At 50.2% G+C, this 17,159-nt stretch overlaps 5 protein-coding genes across 5 annotated transcripts; 2 read left to right on the forward strand and 3 right to left on the reverse strand.

The window, feature by feature from the left end:
* Window positions 1–16: 16 nt before the first annotated feature.
* On the reverse strand, window positions 17–2,127 carry V8C40DRAFT_45128 (protein kinase PKP2). The gene is made up of 4 exons (XM_083222993.1): window positions 1,733–2,127; window positions 1,480–1,599; window positions 1,133–1,415; window positions 17–1,071 (listed from the first exon to the last, which is right to left on the reverse strand). Exons 1-4 carry the CDS (start codon window positions 1,915–1,917, stop codon window positions 271–273), a joined length of 1,389 nt encoding a protein of 462 aa, XP_083071643.1. The 5' UTR covers window positions 1,918–2,127; the 3' UTR covers window positions 17–270.
* A 2,251-nt stretch (window positions 2,128–4,378) lies between these two features.
* Window positions 4,379–9,468, forward strand: V8C40DRAFT_249274 (ubiquitin-specific protease UBP15). Its single transcript, XM_083216714.1, has 10 exons — window positions 4,379–5,173; window positions 5,245–5,392; window positions 5,467–5,926; window positions 6,001–6,943; window positions 7,008–7,657; window positions 7,724–7,872; window positions 7,933–8,362; window positions 8,421–8,735; window positions 8,793–8,922; window positions 8,986–9,468. The coding sequence occupies exons 1-10, from the start codon at window positions 4,939–4,941 to the stop codon at window positions 9,093–9,095; spliced, it is 3,570 nt and encodes a 1,189-aa protein (XP_083071644.1). The 5' UTR covers window positions 4,379–4,938; the 3' UTR covers window positions 9,096–9,468.
* V8C40DRAFT_249275 (asparaginase-domain-containing protein) lies at window positions 9,330–12,014 on the reverse strand. The gene is made up of 2 exons (XM_083216715.1): window positions 11,358–12,014; window positions 9,330–11,211 (listed from the first exon to the last, which is right to left on the reverse strand). The coding sequence occupies exons 1-2, from the start codon at window positions 11,542–11,544 to the stop codon at window positions 9,830–9,832; spliced, it is 1,569 nt and encodes a 522-aa protein (XP_083071645.1). The 5' UTR covers window positions 11,545–12,014; the 3' UTR covers window positions 9,330–9,829.
* Window positions 12,015–12,940: 926 nt separating this feature from the next.
* V8C40DRAFT_249278 (kinase-like domain-containing protein) lies at window positions 12,941–15,742 on the forward strand. The gene is made up of 6 exons (XM_083216716.1): window positions 12,941–13,441; window positions 13,515–13,596; window positions 13,653–13,755; window positions 13,859–14,255; window positions 14,352–14,543; window positions 14,615–15,742. Exons 1-6 carry the CDS (start codon window positions 13,296–13,298, stop codon window positions 15,282–15,284), a joined length of 1,590 nt encoding a protein of 529 aa, XP_083071646.1. The 5' UTR covers window positions 12,941–13,295; the 3' UTR covers window positions 15,285–15,742.
* On the reverse strand, window positions 15,566–16,860 carry V8C40DRAFT_249281 (uncharacterized protein). The gene is made up of 3 exons (XM_083216717.1): window positions 16,187–16,860; window positions 16,058–16,072; window positions 15,566–15,962 (listed from the first exon to the last, which is right to left on the reverse strand). The coding sequence occupies exons 1-3, from the start codon at window positions 16,400–16,402 to the stop codon at window positions 15,666–15,668; spliced, it is 528 nt and encodes a 175-aa protein (XP_083071647.1). The 5' UTR covers window positions 16,403–16,860; the 3' UTR covers window positions 15,566–15,665.
* Window positions 16,861–17,159: the final 299 nt, after the last annotated feature.

Genomic DNA, 17,159 nt, shown 5'->3' on the forward strand with positions numbered 1-17,159 from the left:
TTTTCACCACGTTTGTTGGATGTGGTGGTGAAGTAAAAGTAAGAAGAGTCAAAAGACAAAAGTATAACACCTAACCAAACGCCTTGCCAACTCTGACAGAATAGGTAGACATATCCTATCATAGATACCCAAATCAGAAACAAAGCCCGTGATGAAGATGAAGAAGCAAAATAAAACGCTCCATGATCTGATGCCTGCTGAGACGCCCCTTTCCCCCTTCTTCCTTTTCCGAAAACAAAAATGTAACTGTCAAGACTTGGAAACAAATGCTTAAACAGCGTCCATGCTAGCTCTTGTTGTGAGCTGCTCATTCTTATTGCCCAATCTCGAAATCTGTAAAAAGGCATCAACGCCGTACCCCTCCAGACTATGCAGGTTCAGCGAGCCAGCCCAGTATTCGGCATAAACACGACTTAGAGGGAGGCCCATGCCGAGCCGCAGATTAGGGGGTCGGCTGGTGAGAGTCGAGAGCGAGCCCAGGTACGTGGGCGCCTTGAGGTCAGCCCGGCCGAGCTCGTCGGTGACATGGAGCTCCTGCATGGTGGCGGCCATGCGGGGCACCTGGCCGAGGTTCTCGAGGCGCTTCTGGCTCTGGGGGCCCTTGCTGAAGGACCAGAGGTACGGCAGCTCGTCGCGGGGAATGCCGCCGCCGCGATCTGATATCCGGATGATGACGTGTTCCTGCGCTTCGCAGATTGTGACTTCGATGGGCGGGGGAGGAGAGGAGGCGTGGTCGGGTTGCTGCTGATGCCGGTCGATGACGGCCTGGACGGAGTTGCGCAGGAGCTCGCCGACAATGTACTCGAGGTGGCTGAGGATGTAGGGGAAGCTGGCGTTGAGGTGGCCGTCGATTTTCACCTCGGGCACCTGCACCTGGGGGCCGTTGGTGGAGCGGGCGAGCTGGGTGACGGCTTTTGCGCAGCGGCTGATGACATCCTTGGCGAAGCACTTGATGAAGACTTCGCCTATGAAGTCGGACTCGGAGAGGGTGGCGCCGGGCGAGAAGTAGGGGGAGTTGAAAGTTTCTGTAAGGGAGAGGTGCTGCTCCGCGATGACTCGTCGAGAGATGCGCTACGTGGCTCACAGTAAGCTTCTCCGTTGTCATTGCAGATGGGGTGGTGAGAAGACTTACCGATCGAAGAATGACATTCATAAAGTGATCCAGCTCTTTGGGGTCCATCAGGCGGCCGCACTCGAGAATGCCCATGGCGAGCTTGGGGATGACGGTCAGGTGGCCTTTGAGGTTCTGGCTGATAACCTCGCAGAACTTTTCATTGTCCTCCAACGTTTTGATTTCTTTAAACTTGCGAAAGGTGTCAAACGCCTTGTAATAGAGCTGGTAGACCTCTTCGATGTGTGGGTTTGTTACAACAACGTAGGGAAGCTGTTGCATGTCACGGATCCGATGCGCAATTCTGTAAAATGCATCCCACAATTAGCATCTTCACATTGACAAAATGAGAAGTACGACGTCATTACCTGACTGGGAGTTCGGTTCGGACGTAGTTTGCAGAGCTTATAAGTCGCGACTCAGTTAGGGAGCGTCCAAATACCATCAGCTGGCGCAAGCTGATGGGGCGTGCCTCTTTCGCAACCCATCTACACGAGGAGACGACAACGTTAGCGCATGCGCTCGCCTAGGAAGAGAGACATGAAGATGTGCGAGAATGAACAGCGATATGGGCTGTCAAATATGAGGTTGAACATGGATGTGATGATGGATTGAGCATACTCGTCCAACACAGAAACCGGGCGCCACGTGCCGTTGCTGGCGCCAGCCTGAGCCGCATATCTCTTCTGAATCTTCGCAAGAGGAGACGTCGCTATCAAGATCGGCCGAGGAATCGCTTTATTGAGCGTCGAGTTGGCAAACGGTCGACATCGTTTGCCGTGGCAGCGCAGCGCTACGGAGAACATGCCCACGGTTCCATGCAGCAAAGAGAGATCGGAGAGAGATGAAGCTAGTTGAAGCTGGTGACGATTCGTGTCGCGTGCGAATAGTAAGCGGTGCAGTGTTGAAGACAAGCGGAGCAGAGGCGGAAATGGAAATGCGATGCAGAAAGGAGAAGTCGAGAATCAGGCGATCAGTCGGGAGGGGAATTGGAGCGCTTGGTCTTGTTTCGTCGTCAAGTCAAGCCAGGGCAAATGGCTTTTAATATGGCAGCTCCGAGGCATGTGCCGGTAGATCTGGTGCTTAAGGTTTGGTCAGACTGAAGCCTGGCGAAAAGGGCCCCACAGACTGCGGTATCGGCACACTCCGAATGGCGGCATGTTCTGGAGTCCAGAGGGATGAATCACTGGGCTAGAACTTTGGGTTACAGGGGACAATCGGGGATTAATGCTGTTTAGAGCATCTGAAGCTACATACAGACTAATATCTGATGCCGTCGCTGTGTTGGTTCAACGAAGCTCTGCAGTACATACAGCTACGTACACTTACACTTACCCACCTGGTAGCGTCAAGCTTCCAAGTACCTGCAGCAGCCTGGAGTCAAGTGTAAAAAGGGTTCTGAGAGGCGACCAGATAGAACTTTGCGTATCCCAGGTCGGTACCTAGATAAACGCCACCCAACTAAACATGAAATGAAAGGCTATAGCAAGCTTAAAGATACAATCTGCAAGAGAGTACACAAAGGTGTAAGCAATTATGTGCTTAGAAGGGCGTACAAGGCGCGGCAAAGTGACACAACCGGTATAAGTACAAAGGTTAGACGGATGGGAATCCCGCCACTGCACCATCCATCACATGTAATTTTGTGACAATCGCATGCAGTGATCCCCTTGATTGAGTCACTCCAACGCAGGTCAATGCCAAAGCATCAAGTTTCCAAGATTGTAGCAGCCTATTCCTACCAGCTAGGCACTCTAGCTTGCTACAGGCAGCCACACACACAGATTGCAGTATTGATCTGCATTTCGTGCGTTGCACTATCGTCACCATCTTCTCCAGATTGTCCATACGGTACAAATTGAGAGCAAAGAACTGGCGTCTACAAATTTGCCATTCTAAATTGTCATGACTGAAGAAATATATTGGCGACCATTATCCCCCTTCTCGATACTGTATGCTTGCTGCTTTTGATAATACAAATGCAAGTGTACCATCAGTCACAAGCAAAACTGCTGGCCAAGATATCTTTAGTCAGCGGCGAGGTGGGGTCCTTTCGGAGTGAGGTGGGGAGCACGAGGTTCAGCAAAGTCGATCGCTGTTAGAGCGGTACTCGGCTGCGACGGATGGATACCGCGGGGTCTTGACCGACTGGCGGGGTATGTGCAGGTTCTCGCTTATCACGACGCAGCTCAGCTCAGTCCAGCAACCATCATCGATTGTCTCTTTGTTAAGCTTGACTGTCTTTGTCTCAACAGGGTACATGAGTATTATACCGAGGGATCAAAGCCAGCTCGTTCTTAGGGCTCGACGAAAATAGCTTGTGCCGTCGATATTCGTGTACTTTAATCTTCCTTTATTTCAGCTTGCTACACTATATATGCTCCCCCTAGAACACTTTCCTCCATCGCATCTATGTACGGAGCAGAGCACATTCCCAAGGTAGGAAAGCTTCCCCCCTCCTCCACCACTGCTGCAGCCTCTTAGCTACGGCCATCGAAGCCATTGACCACTCAATACCCCAAAAAGAATGGAGCTTGCGGTCATAAAACACATACCGCCACCAAAAGCCCATAGCTGCTAACGTAATGACGCCAGCTGCCAGAGGGTCTGGCAATGTTCAAGCCAATGCCAGAGCTTCGTGAAGTCTTTTTTTCTCGCCGCTACTCCACTAGGAAACTGAGGACGAAATAGAGAAATCAATAAAAGTCACTTGGCAGAAAAATCTGGACCTTTGTACCCAACTCCGCCTTGCCTCGGCCATCGCCAGTTCTGGGTTTCTGGTTGTTCAGTTTGCATTGTCTACTTAGCTGATTCATATTGATCAAATTCCTTTTGGCTTCTGGTCGCCTTGTCAAACCCACCCGCCCACTGTGCAACCGAACCAACTTTTGCCGGCTGGCCGATAGGGATCTTATCTGTCTCTAATCTGTCTCGCTGCCGGCGCCTTGTTTGGTACTTGACTTTTTTACTTTGCACTGCATGTGGTTTTTTGCTCTTGCCTCCCTTGCAAGGCTCATCCAAGCCGCTACTGCCTGCCTACCTTAGTACCTTGAGTACCTAGAGCTACATACAGTACTGCGGCCGTTGCTCTTGCCCGTTGCCGTTGCTCCCGCTGCAACTCCCCAACCCCAAATCCGCCAGCACGGGCAGCCGCCACACACGCGCCTTCTTCATCGCAAGCCCTGCACCCCGCCAGCGCTTTGCAACAGCTGGAGCTCCTGCACGTTCCTGGCCTGCCTCTGGCCTCAGGCCCTTTCTGAAATCATGGTACGTCTCTTTGTCTTCTTACCTCTTATCATCCTCTACCTCTAGTATCAAGTCGAGTTCGGCCGAGCCTTTGTGCTTTTGAATCTGCATCTGCATCTGCATCTGCGTCTTCTGGCCGGCAATTGCGCTTCACGACCCCAGTCGTCATCATCGTCATCGTCATCGTTCATCATCATCATCGTATCATCTGCATCTTCACAACGTCCCACGTCTCCGGCTGTGCTTTGATCCGATCTGGCTCTGGATCTGGCTTTGTCGTTTTCATCTCTTCGTCTTCCATCCCCCCTTCAGCCTCAATATCCTCCCTCCTCTCGTCGAGACCTGTCCCTGCCTGCCATCATAGCTGCTGCAGTGCATCGCCAGTGCCCTCGTCGTCGTCGCAGCGTGGGGAAAAGTCGCAACGTTCCGAGGGCCTCCCAGCTTGGCGAGCTCTGCTCTCCGATCGCTCCGAGGCATCGCCACAAGCATCCGGTTAGATCCAGGCTGGGTGACCTCGCGTTTCTACTTGTCTCGGGCCCCTCACTTTCACCTCACCACAGCTGAATTTGTCAATCGTCATCATGCAGTCCGACGACGAAGCCCGCCAACCTGGGCTGCCGTATCGAATCCGAGCTAACGATGCCACTCGCAAACAGAGCTACAACGTTCCTTCACCCAACGACATGGTCGTCGACACAGACGACTATGTCGGCGTCCCCAACGCTCCCGAGAAAGAATCTGTGGCCATCATCAGCCCCGAAGGCGCCGTCGAACATGAGGCCGATCAGCTACAAGATCTGCCTCTAGCTAATGACTGTGCGTATTTCTCTTCCTCTCCCTCTTTTCCGACAAGAGCGCCCTCGCTGACTTGACTCGTGCTACTGCAGATGAGGCCATGAAAGAGATTGTTCTCCCGCCCCTGCTCGACGAGCCCAAAATCCTCCAAGACTTTGTACACACATGGACGGTCGAGAACTGGCGAGGCCTTGGCAAGCGGGAACACGGCCCCGTATTTGAGGCAGGCGGCTTTCCATGGTCCGTTTACCACGATTTGATATACATACATGCTCGTGTATAAGTTCGCTCCCAGCTGACATTGCTACATCTAGGCGCATTCTTCTCTTTCCCCATGGTAACAACACTGATCAATGCTCCATCTACCTGGAGCACGGGTTCGAGCCTGATGCCATTCCCGAGAATTGGAGCTGCTGCGTGCAATTTGGCTTGGTCCTTTGGAACCCTAATGATCCCAGCCTATATGTCAATCATGCCGCGCATCATCGCTTCACTAAGGAGGAAGGCGATTGGGGCTTTACCCGCTTCGTTGAAATTCGGAGAATGTTCAACGTGCCCTGGGAAGGTGACAGTCGGCCTCTGGTCGAGAACGACACTGCTAACATAACAGCCTATGTCCGCTTTGTCGAGGACGAGACTGGTGTGCTTTGGCACAACTTTACCAACTACGACTCCAAAAAAGAAACCGGCTATGTTGGTCTCAAGAACCAAGGTGCCACCTGCTACCTCAACTCCCTTCTCCAGTCGCTATACTTTACAAACGCTTTCAGAAAAGTCAGTTCTCACTGCTCCTTTCTTGCATGGGAAATATCCTACCTCGTCCAACACCTGATACTAACTCTGCATAGGCCATCTACGAAATTCCAACAGAAAATGACGAAAGCATGCAGAATTCTGCCTACACTCTGCAGCGCCTTTTTTATCAATTGCAGACATCCGAGCAGGCGGTTGGCACGAATGAATTAACAAAGTCCTTCGGCTGGGAAACGAGACACATCTTCGAGCAGCAAGACGTGCAAGAGTTGTCGCGAAAGCTCATGGAACGCATGGAGGAGAAGATGAAGGGCACCAAGGCCGAAAACGTACTGCCTGAGCTTTTCTGTGGTAAGATTAAGACGTACATTTCATGCATAAATGTCGACTACGAATCCAAGCGCATTGAGGATTTTTGGGATATCCAGCTCAACGTCAGCGGAAACAAGAACCTTTTGGAAAGTTTCCAAGACTATATCCAGGTCGAGAAGATGGACGGAGAAAACCAATATTTTGCCGGTGACCAGCACAAGTTGCAGGATGCCAACAAGGGCGTCATATTCACCAGTTTCCCAGACGTCCTGCACCTCCAGCTCAAACGATTCGAGTATGACATTCAAAGAGACATGATGATGAAGATTAATGACCGCTACGAATTCCCTGACACTTTTGACGCTTCCCCCTATCTCATGGACGAGGCCGACCGATCCGAGCCCTGGATTTACCAACTACACGGTGTCCTTGTACACAGCGGCGACTTGAACGCCGGTCACTATTATGCGTTTATCAAGCCATCAAAAGACGGCTGGTTCTACAAGTACGATGATGACAAAGTCACCAAGGCCACTTCCAGAGAGGTCTTGGAAGAGAATTTTGGTGGAGAATATCGAACTCCTCACGGCTACCCCAGAGCGCCTCTTCAAAAGAAGGCCCCGATCATGCGTCAGAACAGTGCTTACATGTTGGTATACATCCGCCAATCTCGGCTTGACAAAGTCCTCTGCCCCGTCACCAAGGAGGACACCCCCAAACTTCTTAGTAAGTTATATGTTGTTTTGATTTATGACTTTGGAAATGGCTGACTGAATTTTCCTTCTTCTAGGGGAGCGTTTTGAAGAGGAAAATGCCTTGAGGGAGGCTCGTCGACGTGAACAAAAGGAGGCGCATCTGTATATGATGGCCAAGGTGATCACAAACGACACGTTTGCAAACTATGGAGGCACCGATCTTTGTGTCTTTGATGCTAATCCTGAGCTCGATCCTGCTGCACCTAAATTGTACCGCATTCGTCGAGCTATGCCAATGCAAGAATTTGTCGCTCAGGTCGCCTCTGATATGGGTCAGGATCCATCTCGCGTCAGGCTGTGGCTGATGGTTAATCGTCAAAACAAAACAATTCGGCCAGATCAACCAATCATGGACCTGCGGCCAACCGTTGAAGAAATATTCTCCCGCTCAGCTGCACACCGAGACACGAGTTTGCGAGTTTGGGCCGAGGTCGCCAGCGAGGTCAATGAAAACGGCGAGCCTGTCTGGGCATCATATCAAAGCCAGCCAAATAGCGCTCAAATAAAGAGCGATACCATCCTATTGCTGTTGAAGCACTTCGATGTGGAGAAGCAGACTCTGGAAGGCGTGGGCCATCTGTACATTAGCAAGGAGAAGAAGGTCGACGAGCTTGTTCCCATGATTCTTCAGAAGATGGGTTGGGGCGACAAGCTTTCTTCTGACGAGAAGTTGTTGATGTGGGAGGTATGAGAGAAACTAACTACGCGAATCCCATGACAAACAAGGAGGCTAATGTCTTATCTCAAACAGGAAATCAAACCGACAATGATTGAACCTCTAAAGGGAAAGCAGACTCTCAAGGCTGCTGAACTTCAAGATGGTGATATTATTTGCTTCCAACGTACTTCTGACAAGAAGACTGAGAATGGCCGTGTGGCGGACAAGGCATCTCAGGAAGTGTATGTTCTGCTGCCTAACACCTTATTTTTTTCCTCTAATGATGACTGACATTCCTTTAGTAACAAGTCATTCGATCGCGTCGAGGATGCTCGTGAATATTATGACTTCCTCGAACACAAGCGAACTGTAAAATTCCACGCTCATCCTACTAGATCTGACCCAGCACAGTATCCACCATTCGAGCTTGTTCTCAACTCAAAGATCACCTACGATGTTTTAGCTGAACGCGTCGGTGCTCACCTTCAAGCCCCTTCAACACATATCCGGTTGTGGACGGTCAATGCAAGCACCAATAACCCCAAGACTCCAGTAAGACGAGGCACAAATCCGACTTTGAAGCAGATTTTGCAACCTATGGGGTCAAACACTTTGAACTCGACCCACAGAAATGATGCCTTTTACTTTGAGGTGCTGGAGATGAGTTTGGCTGAGCTCGATACCAAGAAGAACATTAAAGTCACATGGCTGAGCGAAGGCATCACCAAGGAGGTATGTATCAGATAATGCACAGCTGCAGGCTTCAACTAGACTAACTTGTCGCTCCAAGGATCAACTTGACCTGCTGGTTTCAAAAACCGGAACTATGGAGGACTTGATACAAGCGCTAGTCAAGAAGGCCAAGATTCCCGACGAGGCGGAAGGCGGGAGGATAAGGGTTTACGAAACAAGTTCTAACAGATTCTATCGTGAGCCAGCTCGCGATCAGTCTGTGTTGAACCTTAACGAGTATACACAGATCTTTGCCGAGCGAATCCCGGAGGAAGAACTGGCTGCTGATGACAACAACTTCATTCACGTGTTCCACTTCCAAAATGAAGTCAACAGAGTGCACGGCGTTCCCTTCAAGTTCCTTCTCTTGGAGGTGAGTACATTGAGAAACCCATGTTGTTTGAAAACCTTTTACTTACACAATACCCAGGGTGAGAAGTTTGTCGACACCAAGAAGAGACTTGAGAAGAGGACAGGTATCAAGGGCAAGAGCTTTGAGAAGATTAAGTTTGCTATTGCAAGGAGGGCAAACTATTCAAAACCACAATATCTTAATGATGGTTCGTCTACACTCATAACTGATGACGAGAGCTTTTTGAAACTAACCTCAGCCAACTACACAGACGACGAATTATGGAACATAGCCTCATCTGAAGATGACTATCTTGGTTTCGATCATCCGGATAGATCAAGATCCTTGAGAAACGGCGTTGGGGACCTTTTCCTTCGTTAGGCGACGGTATACAAGCTAAGCTCGTGTCCACGATAAAAACACGCAGCAATGTGGAAAGACTTGGTGAATGGCTCCAGGAGTCTTTGGTATATCTCGTTTCATACCCATCAACCACACCGACATGGTTCATATCTTTGTCATGAGACAGTGGGCGTTTTCTTATTGCTGTTCTTTGCTACCTCTTCTTGTGTTTTTAGCATGCATGTGGCGACGCATGAAATGCAGGCGAACGGTGGATGAGATATGTTTTGATAAAATATCAATACAATGAGCATATTGGATTGAAGTGGTCTCCAGCATTGGCTCTGATAGCTCTATGTTGTTCTCAAGTCTGTAAGACGGCTATTGTAGTATTATCAAATCAAATAAGTCCAAGATTATATTATGAATGCCTCGTGACTGTATAAGATGGGTGCATGTGGCATCTTATTCATGATGCCCGTATGCTCTCCAAATCTCTATGTTGAATTCCCCCTTGAAGCTCTATATCCCAACGTCGAATTTTCCCCTGGTTCAATCAGTAGCTCTTCATTGATCTCCAATATGCATCAAAGCAACCCATAGTCAATGCCAACCAGCCCGTTTTTCATGAAGTAATACACCGATTTCTAGTTCATATCATAGTAGCCTTATCTACAGGTTTTGTTCATACCGTCGTCTATATCGAGTCTCGCAACCTTGTGCGGTTCGGTTTCTTTAATCTTATTGTCGTACTTCGTCATCCTCTTGTTACTTCATTCCGCCTCTTGGTGATGCTTGGCTAGGGGTCGCCGCTCAATCTCCTCGACGGAAAGGTGGGCGCCTGCAGTCTTGAGAAGCTGCGCGCAGTCGTCTTTGCCAGACAGCGTTGCCAGGAAGAGCGGTGAGTTGTCCGCCCTGTTGCGCTCGTGCACGCTGGCGCCGCGCTTAAGAAGCTCGAGCATGATTTCGGTGTTGCCTGATACCGCAGCCAAGTGCACGGCGGTGTTGCCGGCGTAGTCGGCCGTCTTGAGAAGCCGGCTACCTTCGCCCTCGAGGAGTTGCCTGACGACGTCTATTTCTCCATTTTTGATGGCGTAGCCGAGGGCTGTAAAGGCAGATTCGGTGGCTGTCAAGCGAGAAGCGGCGTCTAGGGGAGGGGTTGGGTGAGAGAAGCTAGGATGTGCAATCTCAGTCATCTCACCACGAAGCGAGCGGGAAAACTGGGCTACAATGTCCTTTTGAGTGAGGTTAGGGAGGGCGAGGAGGTGTGAGAGCTTGGCAAGGGCTGCCTCGGCCGTAAGGTCGAGGCCGAATATGACACCCATGCGGCCGAGTTGGGTTCCAGGGGCATAGACGGGGGACACGAAGCCATTGACGCATTGGCTGACGTTGACGATGATGATGCCCCTGTCGACGGCAGAGCGAAGCACTTCTGTGAGGCGGCCGTCAACGCCACCTGGGACATTTCCCATGCCAAAAGTCTCGAGGATGAGGCCCCTTAGATCCGGAAGATGAAGGACAGCGTCGACCATCTCAGGCTTGATGCCAGGGAAGACACGCAGACAGGCAACATGGGTTGTGTCGAGGTGCTTGAAGACGTGGAACTCAGCAATGGTGGTGGGTCGGAGAACCAGATGCCAGTTGACATTGATGCCAAGGCCGTTGACCTTGGCCAAGGGCTCGCAGTTGGGGCTGGCAAATGCATCGAAGGAGGCGGCTGAGACCTTTGTAGTGCGGTTGCCACGGTACAGCGTGTCGCGGAAGAAGAGGCATACTTCGGGAATGACAAAGGTTCCGGCAATGATGAGCGAGCCGAGCAAGTTGTCCACAGCATCGGACTGGAGAGCAAAGATTGGGGCCTGCGAGCCGGTAAGAATGACGGGCTTGCCCAGGTTGGCCAGCATGAAGGAGAGGGCAGAGGCCGTGTAAGCCAAAGAATCAGTGCCGTGGAGGATGACGAAGCCGTCAAAGAGATGGTAATTTTCTTTGATGGCAGTGGCCATGTTGGCCCAGTCATTGGCAGAGATGTTGCTGGAGTCGAGCAACGGGTCGAATTCCAGGACGGAGTAGCGGACGTGTCTCTGGTAGGCTGTTGGAGGTGTTCTCAAGCTGTCGAGCTGGATCATCTGACCGCTGCGGGATGCTTGCAGCTTGACTTGAGGTTGTATAAATGTTAGCTAGTTGTTTTTAAATATGAAGACGAACCCATATGTGTGCTCTTATATGAATCCGGGACAGAACGTGTAGTAGGTATGAGCTTCACTCTCAGCTACCCAAGTATATACAATAAAGCAAACTCACCACTTGGTTCTGATTTATCATTAAATGTCGGCCTGGGGGCCATGGCACTCTCCAGAAATCCATCGCTGGGCGCAAGGCCGTCGGGCCCTTCTTGCATGCATATCGTGCCTCCGGTGCCGATGATCAAAACCCGGGACTCCGGGAGGCCGGCGTTGAGGGGAGGCGAATCGGTGATGGCGGGCGACATGAGAGGCAGTACAGCAGGTGAAGAGTTTATCTAACTGAAGACGAGAAAAATAAAGATGTCGATATGAAAGAATTAACTGCTAGAGAATAAAGTGACACGAATGGAGAAGAGGTTGAAAGCTTGGATGTAAAAGTGCGGAAGGTCACTGTTCTTATCAAAGGCGGTACCGCACCCGTACATATACTCCAGATAAGGAAAAAAAGGAAGCAGCAAAAAGGGACTAAGAAAAAGAGGCGGCCCAACAGCGTAGTACAAAGTTGCTTGCTAATTACGAAAAATCTTCGTCATGCGGACAAGGGAAAAAACGGACAGGAAGAACAAAGGAGAAGGAGAAAAGTTTGATAAGAATTTAGTCATAGCAAATGTCGGCATGTGCAGCCATTTTGCTGTTAAAAGTCTAGCACGCGAGGAAGAGAGGCGACGGAGTGGATACGAAGGGGTAATAGAATCTCGAGAATCGGAGGTGCATGTTATCATGTGGTTTTGGGGGGGCTGTTCTTTTGGATTCTGGGCCTTTTGTGTAAACTATTTTAATTAATTACTGTGCATTGGTAACGTAAATTATTCGGAAAGGAATAAATAGATGTGCAAGCATGGATGAAGGTGATAGAGTAAAGGTGTGAATTTGTGATATGCATTGTAGTACCTGTACGGAGTAGTACTTTAATTGAAATGGGATCAATTCGATGAGAGATCCCTCTGTATACAGGCACACTCTAATAATACAGCACTAACGCATCTAGAATAACGGCGGGCTTCTTCCCCTCGGCTTCGGGCTCGTTCCGTATTAGCATCAATCGCAGTCAATAGTCCCAATCCAGATCTGGGGGAGTTTCCACGGGCGCAAATGCAGTCCAGTAGCATCAGAGGCGGCCTTCAGGGGTGCAGCAAGATGCAGATGGCCGAGTACAGTATCGGTACATGTCCGGTGGCGCCAGATTAGCCGTGTCTGCAAGTACCTACTTGAACCTTGCCCATCCATCCATCGTCTCCATTCGGCATATTCCAACATCATCTGTATTGAGTACCTTACGTCACTTTGGGTCCTGAGAATCGAAAACTTGCCCTGCGAGGCCACTGATCGGAGACGATGGATGACGCCTAATTATCTACCGACGGAGATTTCCCTTTTGCTATGGGTTGTACATCCATCAACGAATACTGAAAGAAATAAAAAAGAGCCGGTACAAAGTACAGCGCAACTTATTGTCAACGCAGTACCGCGCAGGCACATGCACCCTCCCGCAGCTCCATGCCGTCAGCTCAAGTACAATCCAGGTACAGCTCCACCAGCTTCTTGTCACATCCGATTGGGATAAGCGCGAGCCCTCAACGCCATCTTCCTTGACTTTCTGCTCAGCGCCGATTCAATTCGCGGATTCAACCTTTTTTTCTTCTTCTCTTGATTTGGCAAATCTCTCAGTCTCTCCTCGCCATTCCTCTCGCGCCTGGGCCATCGCAACTCCTTGACGACAATAGAAATCGAATCAGTAATTATCTACTGCTGAAATATTTCCTTACACCGGCATCCGTTCGCTATCCGCTTCTTCGACGACGCTCTTGCGGGGGGTTTCAAAGGCCCAAGACAAAGAACGATGCGCGCCCATCACACCACGACTCTCCCATAAAACGCGCTTCATTTGCCCAAAACAAGCGTCGCCCAGCTATTCTCCCTCTCTTACAATTCTTCTTGACGCTTCTTCTGCCTCTGCTTGAGCCAGCGATTCCGCTCAACGAACCCGGCGCGCGTCATGGATCGACCCTCCGAAACGACCCCCGATGGCACTTCACCACGAACCTTTGCCCTGAATCACAGCAGACCAAAGTCCAGCTTTCAAGGTTGCTCCCGGATAGCCGACTATGAGCTGCAGGGGAAATTGGGCGAGGGTACCTTTGGGTATGGGAGCCCCCTGTTATTTCACATCTCCAAAGCTAGAGATGGGAAGCTAATGCAAACACTTTCACCGTAGTGAGGTCCATCGCGCTCGATCCCGCAAGACAGGCGCTCTTGTCGCCTTGAAGAAGATTATTATGCACCATGAAAAAGACGGTGTAGGTGGCGGCACCAGGCAAACCAAACTCGCTTTCTCTCCTCTGACCTGCTCCAGTTCCCCATTACCGCTCTGCGAGAAATCAAGCTACTCAAGCTGCTGTCGCACCCAAACATTCTAAGATTGGAAGACATGGCTGTAGAGCACCCCACGAGACAGAGTGAGTATTTCCCCCCATCTTCTCTACTTTGATATTTCATTTTCTTCGTCATCCTTTTCTGTGTCTTATATCATTCTTCTTTGACTAACAAAGTTATACGTAGCCGATAAGCGCAAGAAACCCATCATGTACATGGTGACGCCCTATATGGATCACGATCTTTCGGGCCTTCTCGATAATCCATCTGTCCACTTCAAAGAGGCTCAGATCAAGTGCTATATGCTGCAGCTACTCCAAGGTCTGCGCTACCTTCACGATAATCACGTCCTCCATCGAGATATGAAGGCTGCCAACCTTCTCATCAACAACAAGGGCATTCTCCAGATTGCTGATTTTGGCCTGGCCCGCCACTACGATGGACCAACGCCACGGGCAGGCCATGTTGTTGGAGAAGGCCGACGAGACTACACCGGGTTGGTTGTCACTAGGTGGTACCGTCCGCCCGAACTTCTGCTGCAACTAAGACGATATACCCCCGCTATTGACGTTTGGGGTGTTGGGTAAGACGACGCCTCTTCTTGTTTTCTACGTTCTAATCTCCTTGTCATCTCTCTCTAATGAATGTCACTGGTTCAAACGAAGCTGACTCCTTATAGCTGTGTGTTTGGAGAAATGCTATTCGGCAAACCCATTCTTGCTGGCGAGAGTGACGCTCACCAACTCGAACTCATATGGGATCTAATGGGCTCGCCTACTGATGAGACTATGCCGAGATGGAAGAGCCTACCTGGAGGTGAACATTTGTCCCCCAGGTCACGACCGGGAAATCTTCAAAGCCGCTTTAGGGAGTATGTTGCCACTCGCCCAAGGTTAACTAATGCCCACGATTGACTATATGCGACTAACGCTTTTCCTTTAGGTACGGCTCTGGAGCAATTGCCCTGCTAAAAGATTTGCTGAAACTGGACTGGAAAACACGGATTAATGCCGTGGATGCATTACAACATCCGTACTTCAAGAAGGAGCCGCTACCAATGGAACCACACCAGCTTCCTACTTACGAAGAGAGCCATGAGCTTGATCGGAGAAAATTTCACGACCGCAAAGCTGCCCTGCCACCAGCCCCCAAGGGAGGAACGGTTGGCCTCGGTCCCGATGCGAATGGAGCAACTGCCGGGTTCAACAGCAATGACGCCTATGGTGGGCGAAGTGGTGCCAACGGGGGACGCTTCAGGGGCGGTGGTCCGGACGAGAGGCGGCCTGCTTGGCGGGACCGAGAGCGTGGGCCGCCGTCACGGCCTCCCCAGGACCGACCGCCAAACTGGGAGGATGCTGACCACCGAGATCGAGATCGAGCGCCTCGCAACCGCGGACCGGGCCGTGGACCAGATATAGACACTTACATTCCGAGCTATAGGCAGGAAGAGGCGGGAGGTCGGCGCAGGGACGATGACCGGCCTCGTGATGACCGACGACGGCCTACCAGTAAGGACAGTGGGCGACGATACGACAGAGAGCGGCGAACAAGAAGCCGAAGCCGCTCCCCGATACACGATAGGAATCGTGACCGAGACATGTATCGACGATGAATACAACATACGACCGTCAACATAACACGCATAGATATGTGAGCCATACATATGGTCATGGATAGTTGGCTTACGTTTCAGCCATTTTGCACTTTTTTATGATATCCCATGGAAATAGTTCCCTTGACAGAATTTCTTGTTTTATGGGTCTTGGAATGGCGTTGGAGGCAACAGATGAAGGATGTAAATGGTTGAGCTTGAGGACGCTTGCTGCTCTGTTCCTTGGCAGCAGTAGCAGCAGTTGGGATGAAGAGGGTTACCGTCACAGAAGAAGGGGCAATAGCACTGCATGTATAAACTCAAACTATGCAAAAAAGGGGGGCCGCGTAAAGACGCCGGCAAAGCATTAGAAGCGCACAAGTAGCTATTGTAAGAAGAAAATCATATATCAGAGTCGTCCTCTTCTTCAAGAATCGTCTGTGACAGAAGCCCAGTTGCAACACGGCGGCGTGAGGGAGAGGGATCAGGCCAGTACCACTCTCCCTCATTAGAAGATGAATCGTCTTTGAGAGTTGGTGTTGATAAGGACGACAGTGGTTTTTTGCCCTGGGAGGCACGAGAGCGAGGTCCTTGGGCGGTGCTGCCACTGTCTTGCATGCCGAGGTATGATGTGATGACGGTTGAGGAGGTAGCCAGGGTGAAGCCGGCGAAGATGCCGACAGCTGCTGCAGTGGCGAGCTATGAAGAACAGATTAGCCATCTTGTTTTACTTACATTAGAGGAAATAGATGATTATCTTCTTGTTGGGCTTTATCATTTTAGTGAAGACGTACAAATGTATACAGAGGCTATATGTCAGATACGCAAGTGACTGTCAGCAACAAGTCTCACTAACACGTCAAAGCGATATAACAGAGACGAAAGCAGATGACATTTCAATTCAAAACGGGAAATTAACGCACCTGAAGAGCAAGAATAAAATCAAAGACAGCCCGACACCAACCGGTTACGTACGTAACCAGGTATATCGCCGGCGCAAACACGATGCGAAGGGCGCTCAGGAGATACGACAAGGGTACAGAGGCCAGTCGCAAGGGGAAGAGTAAGATGCGGCCGAGAAAGGAGAAGACGCGGAAAACGGGGCGGAGGTGGTCGAGGATGGCGGAGACGTTGTCCATTTTTGAGAGAGGATATTTGGCATGAGGGCGAAGAGTTTTGGGGGGTGGGAAGAAATATGAGAGAGAGAGAGAGGTATGGAAAAGGTGGTGATTCAAGGGTACATTTGCATGGGGATATTGTTGTGGTATGAGTGAGGTGAGGTATGGGGTGTTTGTGAGTGTGGCTGGAGAGGTGTGGCGGGGCTAACCTGGAGCTTGGCTTATATTGTATAATGCAAGATATTGAGAGATGCGAGGACTGGGTTCGGACTGTGTGACATGTGAGTTTTTTATTTTATTAGAATTAATCGATTCTTCTGAACTTGGTTGCTATCTCGTTCTGCTATGGTGTTTGGTTGTGTATGGCAGATACAAGTTGGAGTGGCGCATTAGAATGTGCTCTCAAGATATGGGTGTAAGTAGGTACGAAGCGGAAGATGGAGGATTTCCGATAGAATATTCGATGATACAAGCTTACTCTATGAGATGAGGAATTGTCAAAAGGCCCTCTTGTCTATATACTTCTTGATAGGTAAGTATGATTACATGCATATCTCGTGATAGCAGCTGTGTACTAGTATGGATTTTAATAAACGACTTGAAGTTAGGTAGCGGTCTTGGCTATTAATTAAATCGCCGACGCTGACAGGTGCCTGCTCTTGCTGCAATACAGGTACAGAAGCCCATCATCTGTGACTACCCGCGCAGGCTAAAGTTCCGGTTGTTAATAGAGTGTCGTCATGGCAGGACCAGGGAAAAAATGTCCCGGATGTGGATA

Source organism: Trichoderma camerunense (genome assembly GCF_050948025.1).
Source record: "Trichoderma camerunense strain CBS 138272 chromosome Unknown V8C40scaffold_12, whole genome shotgun sequence".
Classification (NCBI taxonomy): domain Eukaryota; kingdom Fungi; phylum Ascomycota; class Sordariomycetes; order Hypocreales; family Hypocreaceae; genus Trichoderma; species Trichoderma camerunense.

What these genes read in the sequence shown, in the direction of transcription:
- V8C40DRAFT_249281 (XM_083216717.1), bottom strand. Translation starts at nt 16,402, where the DNA reads ATGGACAACGTCTCCGCCATCCTCGACCACCTCCGCCCCGTTTTCCGC.
- V8C40DRAFT_249275 (XM_083216715.1), bottom strand. Translation starts at nt 11,544, where the DNA reads ATGTCGCCCGCCATCACCGATTCGCCTCCCCTCAACGCCGGCCTCCCG. An exon ending in TGATAAATCAGAACCAAGTG is followed by an intron (nt 11,212 to 11,357) that starts GTGAGTTTGCTT and finishes TACAACCTCAAG; the next exon opens with TCAAGCTGCAAGCATCCCGC.
- V8C40DRAFT_45128 (XM_083222993.1), bottom strand. Translation starts at nt 1,917, where the DNA reads ATGTTCTCCGTAGCGCTGCGCTGCCACGGCAAACGATGTCGACCGTTT. An exon ending in CCGGTTTCTGTGTTGGACGA is followed by an intron (nt 1,600 to 1,732) that starts GTATGCTCAATC and finishes CTCCTCGTGTAG; the next exon opens with ATGGGTTGCGAAAGAGGCAC. An exon ending in CGAACCGAACTCCCAGTCAG is followed by an intron (nt 1,416 to 1,479) that starts GTAATGACGTCG and finishes TGCATTTTACAG; the next exon opens with AATTGCGCATCGGATCCGTG.
- V8C40DRAFT_249274 (XM_083216714.1), top strand. Translation starts at nt 4,939, where the DNA reads ATGCAGTCCGACGACGAAGCCCGCCAACCTGGGCTGCCGTATCGAATC. An exon ending in GAGGCAGGCGGCTTTCCATG is followed by an intron (nt 5,393 to 5,466) that starts GTCCGTTTACCA and finishes TGCTACATCTAG; the next exon opens with GCGCATTCTTCTCTTTCCCC. An exon ending in GCGAAGGCATCACCAAGGAG is followed by an intron (nt 8,363 to 8,420) that starts GTATGTATCAGA and finishes TGTCGCTCCAAG; the next exon opens with GATCAACTTGACCTGCTGGT.
- V8C40DRAFT_249278 (XM_083216716.1), top strand. Translation starts at nt 13,296, where the DNA reads ATGGATCGACCCTCCGAAACGACCCCCGATGGCACTTCACCACGAACC. An exon ending in TGCACCATGAAAAAGACGGT is followed by an intron (nt 13,597 to 13,652) that starts GTAGGTGGCGGC and finishes GACCTGCTCCAG; the next exon opens with TTCCCCATTACCGCTCTGCG. An exon ending in AGAGCACCCCACGAGACAGA is followed by an intron (nt 13,756 to 13,858) that starts GTGAGTATTTCC and finishes AGTTATACGTAG; the next exon opens with CCGATAAGCGCAAGAAACCC.